Genomic DNA, 22,203 nt, shown 5'->3' on the forward strand with positions numbered 1-22,203 from the left:
AGATAAAATATATGGTTTTCAAAAATTATAATACATCAAATCAAAAATATAATCTATTCAAATTAATAACAAATAGGTCTTTCTCTTTCCGTATATATGTATAAATGTATACACTGGATAGGATATCATTAAACTAGAGTATATATGTTTATTGGATATTATTTTTGTCATGTACATGACTAAAAATATTATTTGCTCACTTGTTTAAGCATGTGAACAAGAATGTTGAGATTTGCATGCATTAGGGGAGAAAAGCTAAATGGAATGGTGATGATGCCATGATTTTACCGGATTTACGTTATGGTATGATAACCTCAACTAATAACGATCTTAACTAATAACGTCTGATCATCAAAAAGATTTTATCATTTAATGTAGATTCAATATGCGATGACGGCGGTAATTATATATTATTATAATATTTACAATATAATTATTATACTAAACTTGTATCATAAGTTTCGAAAACTTATACTTGAACATATATCTTCTTTTTTTCTTAATATAAACTAAGTCAAACAATAAATTGATCACTTTTTTTTCTAGATTTTGATTTCCTCATATACGTAACTTGATTTTGATAACTTCTTTAAGGTATAATATACATATATATATATATATATATAAAGTTTTTAAATTATTTAAAAAATTTTAAATAAATTATTATTCTTTAATTCCGTTCAATCAAGCAGTTTTACTTTTATTTTGAATTAAATAAACTCTTGTATTTTTATTTTAAGTAAAATAAGTTATTATGACTAATTATTGACTTAATCAAAGCATGTGAACAAGAATGTTGAGATTTGCATGCATTAGGGGAGAAAAGCTAAATGGAATGGTGATGATGCCATGATTTTACCGGATTTACGTTATGGTATGATAACCTCAACTAATAACGTCTGATCATTAAAAAGATTTTATCATTTAATGTAGATTCAATATGAGATGACGGCGGTAATTATATATTATTATAATATTTACAATATAATTATTATACTAAACTTGTATCATAAGTTTCGAAAACTTATACTTGAACATATATCTTTTTTTTTTTCTTAATATAAACTAAGTCAAACAATAAATTGATCACTTTTTTTCTAGATTTTGATTTCCTTATATACGTAACTTGATTTTGATAACTTCTTTAAGGTATAATATACATATATATATATATATATATCTAAAGTTTTTAAATTATTTAAAAAATTTTAAATAAATTATTATTCTTTAATTTCATTCAATCAAGCAGTTTTACTTTTATTTTGAATTAAATAAACTCTTGTATTTTTATTTTAAGTAAAATAAGTTATTGTGACTAATTATTGACTTAATCAAAATACCATTAATAATTTTATATAGCATAACATTGATGACGTGGTATGTTGAGATGTTATAATAAATGATGATGTAGCATGTTGATTTAATATGATAATATGACATGATAACATAATCATGTCATAATTTTACTGAATTCATTTTTTTTTCAAAAAAAAAAATTGGTATCATAACGTTAATTATAATAACATTCGATCGTCAAAAGGATTTTATCATTTAATATAAACTCAAAATGAGTTCCATGAAATTTATGAGATGACAATGATAATCATATATATTACTATAATGTTTACAATATAATTATTGTACAAAATTTGTATCTTAAGTTTCAGAAACTTATACTTGATCAAAGATAAATTAATGTTACTTTTCTTATTTAATCTACATTAAGTATGTATCTAACTTTTTTTCTTAACACGGGGTTAAATAATTAACTAATAATTTTTCTATTTCCTTATATACGTAACTTTGTTTTGATAAATTTTTTTCTTTAAACAAATATCATTGAACAATATAATTAACTCGGGCAAATAATTAAGTATAAAACTAGATAACATATATACTTTTGAAAAATTATTGTACATCAAATTAAATACACAATCTATTCAAGTCAACGACGAAAAAAATATTTTTCTTTTTGTATACGTATAAATGTACATTTTGAACAGGATATTATTAAAATAAGATAAATATATGAATTTCTTTAAAAATTTAAGTACCACGGCAATAATATTTCTTCTTGTTGGTACATTAAATTGCAAGAAAACAATAGTATGCTAGACTCAGCGAAAGCTTATTGGGCCTTTGAGTTGTTTTCTCCTTAACATTTTAGATATAGTTGAAAGCTTCTTGGATCTTATTTTTATTAGGCTTTAATTTTAATAAGTCATTATTCTTTTATTCTGTTAAATTAAGTTTTTATATTTTTATTTTGAGTAAAATAAATTTTTATTACTAACGGTTGACTTAATCAAAATACTAAGCTTATCAATTAATTACTTAACCCATTTTAAGAAAAAATTAGTTAAATAGTTGATGTAGATTATTTAAAAAAAGTAGTATTAATTTACGTCAAACAAAAATAAGCTTTTGAAACTTAACATATAAATTTGGTATAATAATTGTACTGTAAACCTTACAGTAATATATATGATTACCGCCATCATGTCATATTAAGTCTATAATAAATAATAAAATCTTTTTAATGATCAGAAGCTATTAGTTAAGATCGTTATTCGTTAAGATCGTTATTTGTTATTCGTTAAAGTTATGGATGTCAAAATCTTTCCTTGAAAGAATGTAAATTCAGTAAAATCATAGCATCATCACCATTGACTTTTTCTCTCCTAATGCATGTAAATTTGACATTCTTGATCGCATGCTTAAACAAGGGAGTAAACAATACTTTTAATCATGTACATGACGAAAACAATTTACCCTATTTTAGTAATATCGTGTCGAATGTGTATATTTATACACATCAACATATGTACGGAAAAAAGATGATTTATTTGTCATTAACTTGAATAGATTATGTTTATAATTTGATGTATTATAATTTTTGAAAACTATATATGTTTTTTAGTTTTTTATACTTAATTTTTTACTCGAGAAGAAACAAATTTATACAAACAAAGTTATGCATATAAAGAAATCAAAATTTAGAATTAGAATCCGTTTTTAGCAAAAAAAAAAAAAAAGGTTAGATATATATATGATGTAGATTGATTACGCAAAGTGACATTAATCTATCTTCGAACATACATACATTTTTAGAAGTTATGATACTAATTTGGTATAATTATACCATAAATGATACAGTAGCATATATAATTATCATCGTCATCTCATATTTTATGCAACTTATAATGACATATATGATTACCTTTGTCATTTTGAAATTCCTTTTTTTTTTTTTTTGAAAACTATACCTCATTTCATTTGTTATGTTTAAAGATTTTATCATTAATGCAAGCTACATATTTGACTGAGAAAAAAAAAAAAAAAGAAGGTTATTAGTCATAACAAACTCTTTCCTTTGTAAGGAAGTAACATAGTTATGTGGTGTTTATTACTTTCTACATCAACGTTACGTAGATATAACATGATTAATGATAACTAATCATGAATTTTCTTGAATAATTCAATAGTTTTTCTAAGCATTATGCTAAAACTTAATCTATTCAAGTTAATGAGAAACAAATCTATTTGTTTCTGTAAATATGTATAAATATACACATTGGACGAGATTACTAAAATAGGATAAATATGTATATTGAATATTGTTTTCACCATTTACATGATTAAAAATATTATTTACTCCATTGTTTAAGCATTTGATCAAGAATGTCAGATTTACATACAATAGGAGAGAAAAGCTCAATGGTGATGATGCTATGATTTTACTGGAAGGAAAGAAGTTAGTATCATAACCTTAACTGCAAACAATCTTAGCTAATAACATCTGATCGTTAAAAGGATTAAATCATTTAATGCAAATTTGATATGAGATGACGACAGTGATTATATAGATTACTATAATGTTTACAATATGATCGATCACTTTTTTTATTCTAGATTTTGATTTCGTTATACACGTAACTTTGTTTGGATCGTTTTTTTTCTCTTTATAGAATCATTTAATTAACTCGAGTAAAGAATAAGTATAAAACTAGATAGCATATATAATTTTCAAAATTATTGTACCTCAAATCAAATACACAATCTATTTAAGTCAACGACAAATAGATCTTTTTCTTTTAATATATGTATAAATATACGGATTAAAGAGGATTCTATTAAAATAGGGTAAATATGTATATTGGATATTATCATTGTACAACATTGGGGTGTCCTTGTAAGTCATCTTCTTCTTCCGTTTTAGTTCAAATTGGGATGTGTTTCAATGATTCAACTCAAACCGTTCATTTTGAGGCTTTCTTGGCGCATTAGTCCCAAACGAATTTCGACTTGTTTTCTCCTTTACATTATATATATATATATATATATATATATATATATATATATATATAGAATGCAAAGCTTATTGGGCCTTTCTTTTCTGGGCTTTTCTTTTATGGACCTTCACTCAGTTTTTTTTCATAAATTTATTCGTCGTGATTTTTTTTTAACTTTTTAATATTAAAAAGTATCAAACAATTATATTATAAAACATTTTCAAAATTTAATATAAAAAAAATCAAAATTAATATTTTTATATTCATTTCCGTAAAACTTGGAGAGAAAGAAAAGAAGACCGAAGGAGGTACTACTACTAATAACATGAAATGCTAATACCTTGCGTATCTTTGTTATTGGTGGCGTGCTATAGCCTATGAGTTGACTTTTTATATGAGCAATGCAGAGATTGAGGAACCCAAAGCCTGGAGCTTAATGTTTGTCTTTGAGGACTTCATTGCCAGAAGGATCTCAACTAAAAGCCAGCATCCTTTCTTCCCCCGGAATTTGCAAATATTTATGAGGCTTTTCTTCCTCTCTTTAAGCATCAACTCATTGATATGAATATTTGCAGATTGACTCATCAGCTACAGCTCATGCGGAGGGAACAGATGCTGGGGCAATTTCCACTTTACAGAGTGAACATATGCTACAACTCATTGACTCATCAACTACTTCTTTCGAGGTAAAATGGACCATTGATATGAATTTTAGGTGCTAAACAAATTTAACAGCCAATTCATACGACCCATCTTAATGTCTGAGTATGTACAAGGCACTTAAACGCCTGACTGGCCTCTCTAGGAAGAGAAATACACCGGTTAATTCCAAGCCCTTCTATCGTCATCTAAAACTTATTCCTTCCAGAAATTGGGCTTGAATACAACTCATGTTTAAACCGACAAATTTTGACATAAATAACTATTGATAATAGACTACTGAGCAGAATTTCCCAATAACCGCTCCACTGCAGCATGAACATTCCCTGCAGTGGCAATTAATGCTTGAATATTCTCTTGAGTGTCGATGAAACCCATTTCTTGAAGCTGTGACAACTGGGTGGCATATAGTTGCTCTGGAGGTACTGATATGAAGGAATATTTGCTAATTAGTGGGGCAACATATAAAGTGAAATGGCCAAATAAAAAACTGACAACACTAACCATCAGATCTATTAGGAACAGCCAAGCTGCCAGCCCCAAGTCCACCAAACATGGTCATCAGTGCCTCCAACCCCATGTTGTTGAGCGTTCCTGAAAAAAAAATTAAGATTATAAAATTAGTACCCAGTAATCTAAATAATTTTTAACTACTTCTTGTCTCTCCCCCATTTTGTTGAATTGGAACAAGCACAGTGAGCATAGATGGTGCTACTAAAATCTGGAAGACATCCACTATGATGGATGATGATGCAGGAGCATAGTTGATTTACGATTTTATTTAAAATTAAATAGAATCGTAGATGCTCCTGCATCAGATGAGATGAGATGACAATCACCCTGCAAAATCTTTATAAGATTATAAACTCACATCATCCAACTTCCACATTTTGAATTCTTAATTCACTATTAGTTATGAACCAAATCGCAGTTAAACTCTTTAATAACAAAGAAATAAAATTGAGCGCCTAAAAACTTATAGATGGAAAAAAGATTAGACAAAACCATATCACTCATTATATGATGGTGTTGATTTCAATAAACAATACAGTATTAGCTATTGCTAATCAGAACAAGCCTGATTTGCATATGCAAAGAACTCCTAAACCAGTAAGAGTGACAGAGAAACCACAGTTCTCATGACAAAATGCAAAATGATTTCAGATAAAATGAATTCTATACCTGCACCTCCACCAGTCTGAGCAGGTTCCCTGCAAGGGAAGAGCAGATTTAGGGAAAAAAAACCATTAGCAAAAATCAATGCTTCACACAAATCCAGGTATAATTTGGTTACTAATGCAAGGATACCAGCATTTTCAGAATCCCTCATCTGTTAGCAAATTTTTTAAACTAAGACTCCCATTGCTTTGAAAATATTTCATTTCGTTCTCAAGCATTTTCTTTCTTCCCGTTCTAGCACTCAAATACTTTATTTGTTTATTATTTAGTAGTTTCAAAATAGTGCATAAATGCTTACAAGAAAATGATATTCATATCATGTCTACAATCAGGTTTCCGAATATTTCATCTTGTAAATAGTAATCTAAAATTGCTTTTCAAAATAAAATGTGCCAATATCACACCTTTTGGGAAAAAAAAAACTGGGCATGGTCCAAAAAGTTTATAAAACTATATACAAAAATACCAATGTTTTCTCAAAAAAACAAATGAGTGGTGCAAACTACATAGAATTGTAGGATATGAAATTTTGATTTATTCAGCAGAAAAATTAATTCAAAAGGAAACAAGGAAAACAATCATTCCACTCACTGGGTTGATTGTGGCCGACTAAGTTGTGAAAGAAGAGACTGCTGCAAAGTCAATAGTTGCTGCAAGAGAAAAAACCAGAACGATGACATGTCAACCTTCCTAGTGCAAACATTTACGTTATATCCTAAATTTAACAACATTCTTAAAAGGAACATTTCAAGTGAAAAGGTAACTAAGGTCAAATAGAAAAATCAAATCAGGTTATGCAACAACAACTTAATAGTTCAAATTTACTTTTGCATGCAGAAGAACTTGCTGGTAAATAGAAACACACTTCTATATGTTTTCATGCATGTGAATGAGAGGATATAAACTGCAGACTGGATAAAATTACCTGCATCGTCTCAGGAGAAGTCAACTGACGAAGAAATTCAGGGTTTTGCATCATTTCTCTTAGTTGAGAATTAGAATCAAGACTGCTCCGAAGTTGAGGATTAAGACCAAGAACCTGGACAGTGGCAATGTCAGGAAACAGAAAACTTTACCCTGAAGCCCTAATAAAAGGAGTATACAAGATAAACTAACACCTGGTTCATGTACTGAGGGTTGGACAAGAGGCTTTGCATCATCTGTGAAATAGCTGGATTTTGCATCAACTGATTCAGTATATTACCATCCTGCATAGCACCAAACATGCCTTCGAACTCTGGGAGACCAAGACCACCTAACCCAACAGGTGCCTGTGGCCTAGCATCCGCACTAGCATTTGACCTTGTTGTATTAGTTTGGGCACCTCCGGCTGCCAGATTTTTAGTCAATCAATAGCTTATTGGTAATAGTTCTCTAAGTCATTTTTTCAAACTGGGAACTATAACTCATAAATCATCATCTGAAAGCAAATCAGCAGAACTATAGCACAGATAACTGCTTCAAAAGTAGAACATTCTGAAGAATGGAAAGGCAAGAAGTTGCAAGAAAGCAAGAGCTTACTAGCAGCAGAAGACCAAGGGTTTGGTAGTGGATTAGTATTGGGAGCAGGAGAATTGGCATTAGTTCCAGAAGTGGGTGTGGACTGGTTGGTTGATCCATCTCTGGCTTGGTTTCCTCCTTGAGTTCCCAAGAGGGCTGCAAATGGGTTTGCGCTATCATTTCCAGTATTCCCAGCCATTGTGGTTGCATTCAGAAAAGGCTCTTGAACAGTTTCATACATACGGCGGAGCATGTTAAACCCTTCAGGTGATGATTCAATGTTGCTCATCGCTCTGTCTGTATTCCGCATCATTTCACGCATGAGCTCAGGGTTTCTTGCAGCTTCAAGTGTTTGACGGAGAGTGCTTGGATCATTAAGTATGTGTGCAAGCTCAGGATTTCGGTCAATGATGTCTCGCATTTGAGGATTGTTCATGATCAAGCTTCGCATTATCTCAGGGTTATTCATTAAATTCTGAACAGCAGGCATGTTCATTATTTCTCTCATGATGTTGGGGTTTTGAGTCAATTGTTGTTGTACTTGTTCAAAATCTGGAAGCCCAGCTCCGAAGAGACCAGCACTGCCACCTAAGCCACCAAGACCAAGACCAGGAAAAAGTGAAGCCCCAAGACCAGCCCCTCCTAGTGCATCAGCTTCATTTGAACCAACAGTCCTTGCATTTGTTTGAGTGGTGTTTGAAGCCCCAGATGCGTTCAATCCAGCTGCATTGGTTGTTGTTGTTGGTGGTGGTGCTGGTGTTGGTGCAAAACCACAAACCAAATGGACAGTGTGATCTGCCTCCAAACCTAAATTATAAAATTGAAAATACCATCAACCTTTATGAAGGCATAACTAGAGGGAGTAACATATTGGATGTCAGTCAATCAATCTCCCATCTACTCAAACCTTGGTGCAGAGATAAAAGGGCAAGCAACCCCCGACCAAAGTGAACCTAACTTAATAAAGGATTATTCAACCACATAAACTATAACAAAACTTCCGAGGGAATTAGTTTCCAAACATTCAATTCAGAATACTGGGTTAAAATGCTTTTGCTTTATCAAATATTAGGGGGATCAACAATGAATTCAGTAACTTTATCCACTTATGCATCCAATACATCAATAATCCTAAAAGCAGGTAAAGTTTTTAGCTCCCAAATGAAAGTTGGAAATTAACAAAACTATAATGAATTCTAACGAAGTAACAAATGAATGAATACAAATGGTTAAAATAGGAAAACAAGGGATGGATTGACGTACCGTAGCTTTGAAGAGTTTGATCGTCCTTTAAGATCCGGCCTTTGTAAATCAAACGCTGCTGATCGGCGGGGATATCGCACTTGCTGGCCAGAAGTGCCTTGAAGGACTGGACGGTGGAATCCAGCTTGATCTGAACGGAGAATTTGGAGCCGTTTGAGCATCTAACGTTGACGGTGACTCCATCTCCGTCGTTGGCTTGACTCCCCTCTTCCGTAGCAGCACTATTATCACCTCCTCCCATAGTCTTTCTCACCCCTCCCAACTTGGGAGGCCCCCTTCGACACTCTTTAATAAAAAAAAAAAAAAAAAAGGGAAAAAAATTCTCAATCGATCAAAGAACTACTATAAACAAAACCCAAATCTGGAAATAAAAAAAAAAAAAGTGGATCAAACGGAGAGATTGAGCAGGGATTGTGTTTGTCTTGCTGAAGAAAGAGAAAGAAAGAGAAAGATGAACAAGCATTTGTTTATAATGAATAAAATAATAAAAACAAAGGAGGGGCCCGGGGAGGAGGTGACTTTGCCCACCTAAGCAGGGAAAGTATTAAGTTGTGAGCTGATGTGGTCGAGGTATCTGTCTGAATAATAGTCTAATAAAAATAATTCTGCTAAGTAATCTTAATTCCAAACACAAATTACAAGTTTAGAGACAAAACTTTACAAGCTGGGCTTCTTTGTCTCACATTGTAAGAGAAATGCTTAGGTCTAGTTCCTCCTAACCCTCATCCATTTATTTATAATACTATATATTTATTTATCATCCTTCGAATTAATAAAATTTCATTAAAAATTATAAATTTTATACCTAAATAATAATGATAAACAAATATATTATAAAGTATCAGAACAAGACTTTGAAATTTAATTATCTGAGGTTGATTTCATCTCTTTATTTTATAATAATCGATTGCATTAATAAATTTTAATTATTAATTATGAAATTTATATGTAAATAATGGTGATAAGTGAATGTATTAAGAGACGTTCGATGAAAAGTATTAGAAAATAATTAAAATTATTTACGAGGTTAATTGGAGATTTTATTTAAAAGTTAGCTTATTTTTATAGTTTAGAAATAATACATAGTTAGCTCGAAAAGTCATATCATTCTAGTTTCAAAAATGATAGTACTAACTCGAATTTAATTGCAATAAGGTAAACAATAAATGCTACAAAAGTAATCTAAGCTAGAAAGATAAATTCAACTTATTCAAAATAAATATTACCTAACCTTCAATTAATCAACACATTTCAATTCATTAAAATTTTGGCCCAACTAATTGAGCTATAATTTAAATATTGATCAATTATATATATATATATATATATATATATATATATATATATATATTGGTCTATGTTGATATACTCATAAAATCACTTAATAAATAAATATTTTTATTTAATAAAGTATATGAAAAAATTCAAATTCATAAATTAACAACAACAATTAAATTAGTTGGGCCTATTGGGCTAGTCCAGGCTCACTTATACTAGTTTCCCAGATCCGAAGCCATGGGCCTTAGCCCAATCATTATCAAATGAAAATGTAAAATGAAATACGGCTTTCGCAAATTACTACGAGAACCCCTCCTTAAACAAGAAAGAGTCCGGCAGGAGCTGGAGCAGAGCAGGCACATAACGCCGCGCGCCATGTTTCTCAGCTATCCATGGCGATTTTGTTGAGAAGCAAAACCTTCCTTTCCTCTTGTCTCAAATCATTACCTCGCTTTGAGGTTGCCCCATGTTCTTGTTTGTTTCTTTGTTTAAGGCAATTCGTCGAATATCTTTTCAACAAAATCGAATCTTACTTGGTTTTTATTTTTGGCTTAGAGGTGCAAGCAAACATTAGGTGAAAGAGGTTTCCAAGCTGAATTGTATTCTGAAATGGCTCCGGCGCCTAATCCTGCTCTTCATCCGAGTACCACTCTTTGTCTAATTTAAGTTTCTGTTTAGCATTTCTTTCTTCCATCATTATATCAGAACTTAACCCTGGGTTCTTATTAATAATGTTGTAGTTGACACGTCAAAATGGAAGAAGATTCAAGCAAGCAAGGTGGGAATAACTGGTTCTATGATTTCGCTTCCCTCCTGGATTGTTTTGAACACTCTCCGCAAAGAAGGTGATCATCTTTAACCGCCCATTTGTCTTACTAACAAGATTCAGCCTAGTTAATGTACGTTTCTTAGCTTAAAACGCAAGTGGGTCTTTCAACTTAGTTTGTTTTGCACGTCTAGTTTACTCACTTGGTCACATTTTTGTATCAAAATCAATACTTGATTGTGCTCAATAGTTCTCTTGTCTTACATATTTCAGGTTTTGAGGCCTACTTAGTTGGCGGCTGTGTTAGAGATTTACTACTAAAAAGAATACCTAAAGATTTTGACGTAATTACCACTGCTAATCTTAAACAGGTTTGGTCTCAATATTTTTGTTTTCTTCTCATTCCCCATTCTTTAGCCTTAATTTCTAGGGAAATGTGGATTGATATACAAATTTTTCTGTTGCTTTTGTAATATCTTGGTACAGATTAAGAAGAAATTTCATCGTGCAGAGATTGTTGGACGAAGATTTCCAATATGCAGAGTGCATATTAAAGGTTTTGTAATTGAGGTCAGTTTCTTGGTTTGGTACTATAAGAAACTTTCCATGATATTTCTTCTGAATTACAACTTCCTTGATAGTCTGTGGAGTTTCTTGATATGCAAGTTTGAATTTGTATGTACTAATAGGTATCGAGTTTTGAGACAGTGGCAAAACATGATGAAGACAAAGCAAAAGCTTTATCATCTTTAATCCCAAATGGATGTGATGAAAAAGACTTAATCCGTTGGAGAAATAGCATGAATCGAGACTTCACTATCAACAGGTATTAGTTTCCATATATATATATATTCATGCTTATTCATGAAAAATCATTATAATCCATATATTACTGCTAGCTTGTGAAGGACCTGCCTCCACCATTTCTTTACAAACGAGGTTGAGTTTGAAACCATCTAATTCATAAGGGTTTTATTTGAAATTGTGGATGCAGCTTATTTTTTGATCCTTTTACATTTAAGATTTATGATTACAACAGTGGAATGTCAGACCTGAAGTCGTTAAAGGTGATTCTCCAGCCTTGCTGATAACAAATTTATTTGTTTCATAACCTAAACTAATATCTCCCCTTTTCCTCATCTGTTTGGTGTTGTTGACTCAGCTACAGACAATAATCCCTGCTCATCTGTCGTTTCAAGAGGACTGTGGTAGGTGATTCTAGCTTTCCTGTCTGCAATCTCTTATCAGACATTTGGATGGAATGACTGCTCCATTATGGGACCCTAGTTGAAAATTACAGCAATTTTTCTTATGCAGCAAGAATTCTTCGGGGCTTAAGAATTGCGGCTCGTCTAGGCTTGTCATTTTCAAAGGATACTGAGAGTGCAATGCACAATATTTCATCCTCCATTGAGGGTTTAGATAAGGTACTTTAGAAATATTAGTTGACACTATCCTGCTGTTAATCTTTCGTCTCCACTAGCTCTCTGTCTGTCTGTCTGTCTCTCTCTCTCTCTCCATCTTTTCCTTAGTGAGTCTTCTTGTCCCTTTCTTGTACCATTCACATTTTCTCATTCATGGGACAGATGTTGTTATCCTCTTCACTGGTTTCTTCCTTATTCCATAGCATATGTTGTTATGCACGGAGGCTAATTTACAACCCTTTGCCTTTGGATCATTTTTTTTTTTGTGAAATTAAGGTGATGCTATTAATATATTTCTTGCTACTTACCACGATAACGTTCTTCATTTATCCAGTTCAGATTAATGTTGGAACTGAACTACATGCTGTCTTATGGAGCTGCTGAGTCTTCCATCTACTTGCTCCAGAGATTTAACCTGCTGAATATTTTACTTCCATTTCAGGTTCACCCATTTTTTAGCTTCTTGTTGTACATAATTTAATTTCTTGCTTTTACTCATCAGAGAGGTTATCTGAGATTTGTTTTCTTCACAGGCAGCATACATTAATCACCAGAAATCCACCCAGAATTCCATGATGCTGATGGTGAGCTTGGCTTCATATAAAAAGCAAGTTGTTTTTGTATTTATAACTTTATTGATGAAGAAACTCCTTTTATGTAACTTGGAGGGATTTATGTGGGTTTTGGTCACTATGCAATCCAAGTATGCTTTATCAAGCCTGTCTACCTATTTTTGGGACAATATAAATACTCAATGTTAAAAATATTCTGAATTCAAAGTTATTTGGAGATGTTGGTGGATTTGTCTGGATAGTCTGAGTAAGTTTATATTGATACCTGTCTAGAAAGATAAGATTTATCTTCTTATAGAATGATAAATCTGAATGCTTTTGTGAGTTCTGCTAACAATTTGAGAATTATTTGTTATCTGCAAAATAAAATTTTAAATTATTAGATAATAAATATATGCTTAGCTGGTTTGGAATGCTTAACATAAAAATTTGATATAATTTCGGGAAATTTTTTTAAAGTGATAATTCCTGTCCATAATGAAGCTGAGGATTCAATATGGCAATTTTCAAAGGAGTCAGATGCTTTCCACTGGCTTGCATGTCTATGAACTTGCATAAGTTCTTTCAAACATGACAATTTTGGCTTTGACAGTTTTACTTCCTGATACTTTTGTCGTTTTCTTTCTGGCAGAAATTATTCTTCAATTTGGATAAGTTGGTTTCTTGTGATCATCCTGCTGATAGCAGTCTATGGTGAGTTACCTGTATTTTTTCTTCTCAAGCATAGAACATCATAAGACTTCAACTTTGTTATTGTCATTATCAACAAAAACTTGGCTATTGTAAAGAGCGGTTAAGACTTGTATTTTGTTGAATTTGAGGAAGTTTGTACATGTTAAAATTTACAACCTGTCTGCAGATTGAATCGACAATATTATTGCTGAGAGGATTGAGCTTAAATGTCTGTGGAAATATTTTAGTACAGCATATGATGGTTCACATTAAAAAAAGGGTGGAAATTATTATTAATATGTAAATCCAAGGAATTGGTGAATGGGCTATTGAGGCAGTGGATTTGAATGTTATTATGTATTTCAATATTTGGGATGTTCATGCTGATCATTTTTTCTGCATAGGACAGGATTGGATTGTTGATTTTTCACCTGGCATTGGTAAACAACCCTCAAGATGCACTTGTAGTCTGGACATTTGCTTCTGTCCTGTATCATGGAAAGTGGAAGGAAGGTGTTGAATTTTCAAGAGAACATACTAAAGTGGGGGTTAAATTTGTACCTGAAATCTCAGGGTTTTCTGAGACTAAATCAGACGAAGACCTCGCCAAAGAAGTTTCTCAGTTTGCATCTCTGGTGCAAGATTCTGTATGTGCCTTAACCGAGACAAGCAGTCTATTTGAATCAATGTCCAGATATTCATTTTCCCCATGCTCTGGTTTGGTAAGTGCCTTATTTCATTGAAATTTTTAGTGTTTCTTACCAGTGCGATGCATTTCATGTTTTCCATTTGTGAGGTAAATTTAGCCTGCCATCAGAGAATGCCCCTCAATCATGCCTTGATTTGCTTGTGAATGGACTATTTTGGTTTGTTACCAAAAAATTTGCATTATTCTGCAAAACCTACGTGTTTGTATATGTATCCTTTTTAAGTAAATTAAGTGTTTTTCCAGGTATTTGTACCGAAGAAAACTGCAAGAGATGCTGCTAAAATTTTTTACCTGATGGTAGATGATATTGAATCTTTCGTAAATGGAAGACAGAGAGAGAGCCCTGGGATTAACTACCACTTGCTTGGGAAAGGAGACCCACGTGAGACAAGATATGTGCTTGGCAAAATTATTTTAGAAACAATGAAGGATGGTCGCCTTGGAGAAGGAACACAGATAGCCAATGGTGAGAAAGACCACCTGCAACCAAAGGTGATTGAGAAAAATCTGGCAAATAATCAACTTCCATTGAAGAAGGATAAAAAACGTGTTCCATCATTATTGAATCCTGAAGCCAAGCAAGGGCTGCCAAAGAAGCAAAAATCAGTTGACAGTAACCACAATATTTCTGAACTATATGCTGCTATAAAGAACCAACTTGCTAAAGAGGAGTTGCAGGACTTGGCTAAGAAGCACCAGAAGTTAGTAGAGGCATATAAGTTTTCTGAACAGGAGACGAGCTTGATGCAAGGAAACATCTTGGAAGAGGAGAAAAGTCATTTAATGAATCAGGAAAGGACAGTGGTGAAGGAAGATACTCATAAGGATGATGGTAAAAAGAAAGCTAAGAAGGATATGAAGATAAGTAATAAACAAAGAAAGGTAGTTGGCAAGTATAATTTGAGCCAGGATACTGTAGTTAATTGGCAAAAGCTGTACGGGAATGAAGGTTGCAAGGAAGAGGTGAAGGAAAAAACTGGGAAACATGAACCTAAAGCAGTAAAAAGGAAAGGCAGTCGAACTTTACTTTCGAGTCTCTTCAAGTGATCACTTCATTCTTTGCATGCTACACTTTTTAGAACAGCTATTTAGGCAGAGGCAACAACTGGCCAGTAAATTATCTCTCTCCTACGAAAGTTGTATAATAAAATGAAAATCCCAGAGGCAGATGTAGCTTTTTCGTGATTAATTGTATGCTATTGTCATTTCTTAACAAAATTTTGACAGGTGAATGGGTTGATATGGTTATAAGCATTGATATATGGTTCACTTTTCTTCCGGAAATAAAGAGTTGAGTGTCGAGATAAGGTTCTTTTCACCATGGTCTGTTCTTATAAATTGTTTGGTAGCTCTAAATCATTAGTCTGTGCCAGGGAGTGATGTTTGTATTCAATCCCTCTTCTATTTTGATCAATCGCTCAATCCAAACTGTTGGTCTCAGTGAACAATGGTAGTACTTAATGACATTGACAGGTGAATGGTGAGCCATTGTCTCTTTTGAGTGTATCTTCTTAATCAATTTTATCTATTCAAATGCATTCGAACATTTAACTTATTGATTGGTGTATAATCTCGATATTTATAAAGTAAGGTTTGAGTTTTTTTTCTCAATTTAAAAATAAATCCTTATCTATTTAAAGTGTTTTTTTTTTGTTGTTTTAAAATTTTACGGAGATTAATACGAATTTGATAAAATTTATAAGTAAAAAAGTTCGTGAAGACTTGTTTATCCATGCAATTTAATCATAAATAATGTCCAAAAGCAATGACTTAAACCTGAAATTACTGATTCTAATAAGTTATTCAATGTAAGCAATAAGTTAATGATGGGTTGGAGCAGTCCGTACCAATCCCCAAAAAAAGCCCAAAATGGGAGAAGGGAGAGCGCATCCCACGCTCTGATCTAATCTGAGTCTACCGGCGTGACCAAACCCAAAGATCGAACTTTTTGTATTTTATATTTGATTAAAGTAGTATTTGTGTTTGTTGAGAAGCAAAGCAAATCAAGCGCTCAATCAGTTGTAATTTTGAAATCAGATGCGGCAGGCCACATGACAACCTGGGTGACCGTTGTTAGGACAAACAAGGAAACTCGTATCCCTCTCCCCATGATCCAACGGTCACTTTTCACGAGCTAGCCGTTGCTTTTGAAAATACTCCCCCCCCCCTTCCCTTTTTTGTTTCTCTCTCTCACTCCCTTTCGGACAAGCTCATTCTGTATCTCTATTTGTAGATTTCTGCATTCTGGGGGGCCTTTACTTCTTTAAATGCTCTTTCTTTTAGTGATTTAAAGGCTACCTTGGGCTTGTTTTATTTCCTTCTTCCTCTTCTTTTGGGGTGGTAGTTTGTTCCTTCAGATACTCAACGAATATGGATCATATATCTGATGAGAACAACCAAACTAATTTTGTAAAACCCACAAATTTTCAAGGTATATACGTATCACTTTGGTTTGAGTTCTCTTTTCAGTTCAAGATTGAAGATGGGTGTTAATCCCCAGAATCTAACATTGGGTTTTTTTTTTTTTTCTTTCTTTTAAATAAAGAAGGAGGTGCAGTTATGGGTAGCAGAAAGTTTGGGCAGGAGACTAGGCACAACAGAAGAGCTTTGAGTGTCATTAATCAGAATTTAGTAGGAGCTAAAGCATATCCTTGTGTTGTTAATAAGAGAGGCTTGTCAGAGTATATCTCTCAATACTCCTACCGTGTCTTGAATTCTTTGCTTCCTTGCTTTCTTTTTTCTTGAAAATCACTTAAGGATGTTTTCTTGCACAGACGAAATGAAAATTTTGAAAACAACCAGCTTGATCCAGTGCACAGACCTATTACCAGGTTAGAGTTTGACACCCCACCCTTCCTTTTTCTTTTTTTTTTTTTTATTTTCATGTTTCACTTTTGCTTTTCAGTTGCTTGGCTAATGAGTAAAGGTACAAAAAGAAAAGAAAGTTCAAATTCTGGATCTTGGATCTCAGACAATTGTCTGAGACAGAAGACAAAACCTTCCAGTCAACTGAGTAACAAAGCTGGAAGTGACTGTTTTACATCTTATACAAATCAACACAGCACAAAACACTTATCGAACATTTTATTCATTGATTGATATATGATGCCTGCCTTAAAAGTAGAGTTCAAATCCCTCTTCCTCAATTATAAAAAAAAAAAAAGAACAAAGCACAAAACATTACAGATTCAAGACTTCTAGTTTTACTAATTTTCATTTCTTTAATGGTAAATGCATTCTGAGAGTTATTTTAAATTTTATATGTTAAAATTCAGGAAGTTTGCTGCCCAAATTTTTAGTAGTCAACGGCATTGCCCCGAGGTACAACGCAACTCCATCTTTCTTTAGGGATTAAGTTAACAGTGTTATAATCTTATTAATCCAGGACAAGAACATTGTTTCTGATGGCAATCGTCCCTTCAACAGGAAACTAAGAAGCTGAAACCATCAGTTCCAAGCTCAAATGAGTTTGGAGATTGCATATTCATAGATGTGGAGGAGCACAAGGCATCTGTAGACCACCCAGTACCCATGTTCCTAGAAGAAACAGAAACTAGGCTCAGTGAACCTCAAGAGATGGTATCTACTAACATCGTTTCTATCCCTTTTTTTGAACTCTTGGAATGTATTCTTTGTCGGCAATTCCATTAAATTGGGTTTGGTGAAATTGGGTAGGAGGAAATTGAAATGGAGGATATAGTTGAAGAGCCAGTTGTTGAAATTGATGGCTCTGATGCAAAGAATCCATTGGCGGTTGTCGACTATGTTGAAGATATGTATGCCTACTATAGAAAGATGGAGGTAAACCAAACTTTCTTGTATGTATATACTTAATATGGAAATTTGATATGCTTAAGATATTAGGTTTCCTTGCAAATTTTTTCTGTTTCCTAGTTAAGCAAAATTTTAGATATGCCCAAGATTTAGTTAACCATATTTAAGCAGCTGGAAAAATGACTAAAACCAGCTCATTCTATACAGACGTTTAGCTGTGTTTCACCAAACTACATGGCGCAGCAGTCTGACATTAATGAGAAAATGAGGGCTATTCTGATCGACTGGCTTATTGAGGTATACAAATGTTCCCTACTGAACCAATGCCTTAAATGGTAAATAATTGGGTTCTGGTTCAAACTTTAGTGATACAAATGAATGCTGTTCAAAATGCATCAACGCTAAGGGTCCTATTGGTTTGTGCAAATCAAACAGGTGCACGATAAATTTGACCTCATGGGCGAGACATTGTTTCTTACTGTTAATCTCATAGACAGATTTTTGTCCCAGCAAACAGTGGTAAGAAAGAAGCTTCAGTTGGTAGGACTGGTTGCTATGCTCTTAGCATGCAAATACGAGGAGGTTTCTGTTCCTGTTGTTGGAGATCTAATCCTTATATCAGATAAAGCTTACTCTAGGAAAGAAGTTCTCGAAATGGTAGTTAAATTGTTATCCCTTTCTGCCAATCATGTTGAACTGCGAAGCAAAGGAAAGCTAACATTCCCCTTTCCAAATGGTGCAGGAGAGATTGATGCTTAACACAATGCAGTTTAACATGTCATTTCCAACACCATATGTTTTCATGAGGAGGTTCCTCAAGGCTGCTCAGTCCGACAAGAAGGTCAGTTTAAAGTTTTTTCCACGTAGCAACTAATTAAGTGCAGCTCTTGATCATATTATTGCCCAACATAAACTAAAATTTTAATTGAATTTAAAGCAGTTTGAGCTTCTGTCCTTCTTCTTGATTGAGCTTGCCCTAGTGGAGTATGAGATGCTTAAGTTCCAACCATCACTGCTAGCCGCTGCTGCAATCTACACTGCTCAATGCAGTCTTTACGGGTTCAAGCAATGGAGTAAGACATGCGAGTGGCATAGCAGCTACTCAGAAGATCAGCTGTTGTGAGTTTTTCACTTCCTTTTACTTTCTTCTCAACAAACATACAGGGTATAGGAATGTTATTAATGATTTTTCATTTATTCTTTCTTGCAGAGAATGTTCAAGACTGATGGTTGGTTTCCATCAGAAGGCAGCAACAGGGAAACTAACAGGGGTACATAGAAAGTACTGTACATCCAAGTTTGACTACACAGCAAAATGTGAACCTGCAAAATTTTTAGTAGAGACCTTACCGTAGTAGAGAGGGGAATGTATAGCAGCTACTGACTATACCTGATTTAATGAAGAGAGCAGGACAAAGAATAATGAAAGCAACTTTGGGTTGCGCTTAGGAGTTAGAAATTTTTGAAAATTTTTAAGCCTGCAGCAGCCTGGGTTGTTAAACAAAAATGTCTTTTTTACATCCATGGTTGATTTCTGTGTATGTTCAAAATTGAACACCATTTCTCACTACAATCTTCTGTATTTCCTTGACACAATAATTTGACAATGATGACAACAATATTCTTTTCCCTGTATGTTTCTTCTGCTTTTGATAGTAACTTTTGCTTTAATGTGACATCATACTTAAATTTTAAACTTTGCTGCTGTCTGTGTTAGGTGTGTGAAATTTATAAGTGCCAAATTCAAATGAAATGTACCTCCATACCCTATGACCTATGATGCTTACCAAACAAAAATATTAAATACTATTAATCTGGCAGAACCCCATTTTCATTCCTCAAGAGAAAATAGTTGGGAACATTTAAAAATGAATTGCAGAACCATGGGTGGTACATTACCTAACTCATTTCTTTTGTCTTTTGCTACTTATTTACTAAGACAATGGTTGGCTTTGGCTGAACATACACACAGATACCCTGAAACCCATCTGATTAAAGATCACTGAATTCTCGAACCACAGTTATGATTCACTCAGACTGAGACAGAGAAAGTCAAAAATCCACTTGATCCTGGGGTATGGACTATTGCTATTTGTATGCTATGTGCCTTTCCTGTTGAACATACAAAGAAAAATGAAAATCACCTTAGGCAAACAACAAAGCATTAGATTATTTTTTCCTCTTCTGAATTTGTTCTCCTTAAAAGATTAGTCTTGGTTTGGTTTTGGAGTTGTTCAAGTCACTCCAAAACGACGCCGCTGCGTTTGTTCACTTCTCACCAACCCAATAAGCAACAGCCGCACCAGTTCCTTGGAAACCAGTAGAAGTGTCAAAAGTCTTTCTTTATAGACTCCCACTTGAGTTCAGATCTTTCCACCAAACCCCCCCCGAAAAGATTTTTGCTTTCTCTCTGATTCTCTCCCTCCCTGAAACCTACCGCCATGGCAGCAGCAGCAGCAGCAGCAGCCTCAACCACGCCTCATTCTCTTCTCCTCCAGAAGACCACTCACAATCATGCCTTTCTCAAACCCAACTCGGCCACCTTCACTCTCACCAATCAGAGGCCTGCCAAACGCCTCTCAATCTCATGTTCAGCGACTATCCCAATCCAAGATCGTCCCTCCGTCCAAACCCAATCTCAAGATCGGATCTTTAACTTCGCCGCCGGACCCGCCACCTTGCCCGAGAACGTCCTCCTCAAGGCCCAATCCGAGCTTTACAACTGGCACGGATCCGGCATGAGTGTCATGGAAATGAGCCACCGTGGCAAAGAGTTCCGTTCTATTATCGAAAAAGCCGAGGCCGATCTCCGTGCTCTTCTCAACATCCCCGAGAACTACGCCGTTTTGTTCCTCCAAGGTGGGGCCACCACCCAGTTCGCTGCCCTCCCTTTGAATCTCTGTCAGCCCGATGACAGTGTCGATTATCTGGTTACGGGGTCGTGGGGAGATAAGGCTTTCAAGGAAGCCCAGAAGTATTGCAAGCCGAAGGTCATTTGGTCTGGCAAAGCGGAGAATTACGTCAGGGTCCCCTCATTTGATGGTCTAGAGCAAAGCCCAAATGCCAAGTATTTGCATATATGCGCTAATGAGACTATTTATGGGGTTGAGTTCAAGGATTATCCAATGCCCAGCGATCCAAATGGGGTGCTTGTAGCTGATATGTCTTCCAATTTTTGTTCCAAGCCAGTTGATGTAACCAAGTTTGGTCTGATTTATGCTGGTGCCCAGAAGAATGTGGGGCCGTCTGGGGTTTGCATCGTGATCGTCAGGAAGGATCTCCTAGGAAATGCACAAGGGGTTACCCCCGTGATGCTTGATTACAAGATCCACGCTGAGAACAACTCCTTGTACAATACACCTCCTTGTTTTGGGATTTACATGTGTGGGTTGGTGTTTGAAGATCTTTTGAAGCAGGGAGGGCTGGAGGAGGTAGAGAAGAAGAATCAAAAGAAAGCCGCTATATTGTACAATGCCATTGATGAAAGCAAGGGATTCTACAGGTGTCCTGTTGAGAAATCAGTGAGGTCGCTGATGAATGTGCCGTTCACATTGGAGAAGTCAGAGTTGGAGGCTGAGTTTTTGAAGGAAGCTGCCAAGGAGAAGATGGTGCAGCTCAAGGGACATAGGTCGGTGGGAGGCATGCGAGCATCTATTTACAATGCTATGCCGATGGCTGGAGTGGAGAGGTTGGTTGCTTTCATGAAGGATTTCCAGGCAAGGCATGCTTGATTCATGCCCTTTTCCCTTTTTAGTAGTATTATCACATAATGGCGGTTGCTTTCTTGTCTCAAGTTTGTGTTCTCTTTGTATGTTTTGCTTAGATTTTATGCTGGGTAGGTTTTTAAGTACTCTGATAAAATTGCAAGCTATTCTTCGAGAAATGCTGAAAGTTCCAACAAGGATAAGCTTAGCAGGATTTTTGTAATAGAATTACATGCTTTTTTTTTTATTGGTCTGATTTTATTAAAATTCTTGGTTGCGCAATGTTAAATAATCTTAATAAGAAGTTGCTTGAATTCTGCCAATTTCGGTTTTTGGCTTTGTTTGTTTCCGATTCCGATTATACTACTCTATTTGAGCAACCAGATGGAAATGAAAACAGGGGGAAAGAA

General features: G+C 34.3%; 4 protein-coding genes across 7 annotated transcripts; 3 read left to right on the forward strand and 1 right to left on the reverse strand.

Moving 5' to 3' along the window:
- Positions 1 to 4,968: 4,968 nt before the first annotated feature.
- Positions 4,969 to 9,340, reverse strand: LOC18610658 (ubiquitin domain-containing protein DSK2b-like). Its single transcript, XM_007046460.3, has 8 exons — positions 8,895 to 9,340; positions 7,653 to 8,438; positions 7,250 to 7,461; positions 7,057 to 7,170; positions 6,723 to 6,781; positions 6,135 to 6,163; positions 5,457 to 5,546; positions 4,969 to 5,377 (listed from the first exon to the last, which is right to left on the reverse strand). Exons 1-8 carry the CDS (start codon positions 9,133 to 9,135, stop codon positions 5,229 to 5,231), a joined length of 1,680 nt encoding a protein of 559 aa, XP_007046522.3. The 5' UTR covers positions 9,136 to 9,340; the 3' UTR covers positions 4,969 to 5,228.
- A 1,143-nt stretch (positions 9,341 to 10,483) lies between these two features.
- Positions 10,484 to 15,633, forward strand: LOC18610659 (uncharacterized). The gene is made up of 14 exons (XM_007046462.3): positions 10,484 to 10,630; positions 10,728 to 10,815; positions 10,913 to 11,017; positions 11,212 to 11,309; positions 11,425 to 11,508; positions 11,628 to 11,764; positions 11,933 to 12,005; positions 12,101 to 12,146; positions 12,256 to 12,365; positions 12,697 to 12,804; positions 12,896 to 12,946; positions 13,566 to 13,627; positions 14,016 to 14,328; positions 14,559 to 15,633. Exons 1-14 carry the CDS (start codon positions 10,565 to 10,567, stop codon positions 15,360 to 15,362), a joined length of 2,145 nt encoding a protein of 714 aa, XP_007046524.3. The 5' UTR covers positions 10,484 to 10,564; the 3' UTR covers positions 15,363 to 15,633.
- An 889-nt stretch (positions 15,634 to 16,522) lies between these two features.
- LOC18610660 (G2/mitotic-specific cyclin-2-like) lies at positions 16,523 to 19,724 on the forward strand. 4 transcript variants are annotated; one of them, XM_007046464.3, is made up of 11 exons: positions 16,523 to 16,746; positions 16,861 to 16,996; positions 17,090 to 17,146; positions 17,591 to 17,636; positions 17,742 to 17,894; positions 17,991 to 18,116; positions 18,297 to 18,386; positions 18,525 to 18,746; positions 18,832 to 18,930; positions 19,027 to 19,208; positions 19,300 to 19,724. In XM_007046464.3, the coding sequence occupies exons 1-11, from the start codon at positions 16,686 to 16,688 to the stop codon at positions 19,442 to 19,444; spliced, it is 1,317 nt and encodes a 438-aa protein (XP_007046526.3). In that variant the 5' UTR covers positions 16,523 to 16,685; the 3' UTR covers positions 19,445 to 19,724. The 4 variants fall into 4 exon arrangements, with proteins under 4 accessions (XP_007046526.3, XP_017969571.2, XP_088659130.1 ...); XM_018114082.2 differs by having other exon boundaries at positions 19,030 to 19,208; XM_018114099.2 differs by having other exon boundaries at positions 16,549 to 16,746; positions 16,864 to 16,996; positions 19,030 to 19,208.
- A 526-nt stretch (positions 19,725 to 20,250) lies between these two features.
- On the forward strand, positions 20,251 to 22,116 carry LOC18610661 (phosphoserine aminotransferase 2, chloroplastic). The gene has a single exon (XM_007046467.3). It carries the CDS (start codon positions 20,531 to 20,533, stop codon positions 21,818 to 21,820), a length of 1,290 nt encoding a protein of 429 aa, XP_007046529.3. The 5' UTR covers positions 20,251 to 20,530; the 3' UTR covers positions 21,821 to 22,116.
- Positions 22,117 to 22,203: the final 87 nt, after the last annotated feature.

This window comes from Theobroma cacao, chromosome 1 (genome assembly GCF_053813885.1).
Source record: "Theobroma cacao isolate CCN51 chromosome 1, ASM5381388v1, whole genome shotgun sequence".
Lineage (NCBI taxonomy): Eukaryota > Viridiplantae > Streptophyta > Magnoliopsida > Malvales > Malvaceae > Theobroma > Theobroma cacao.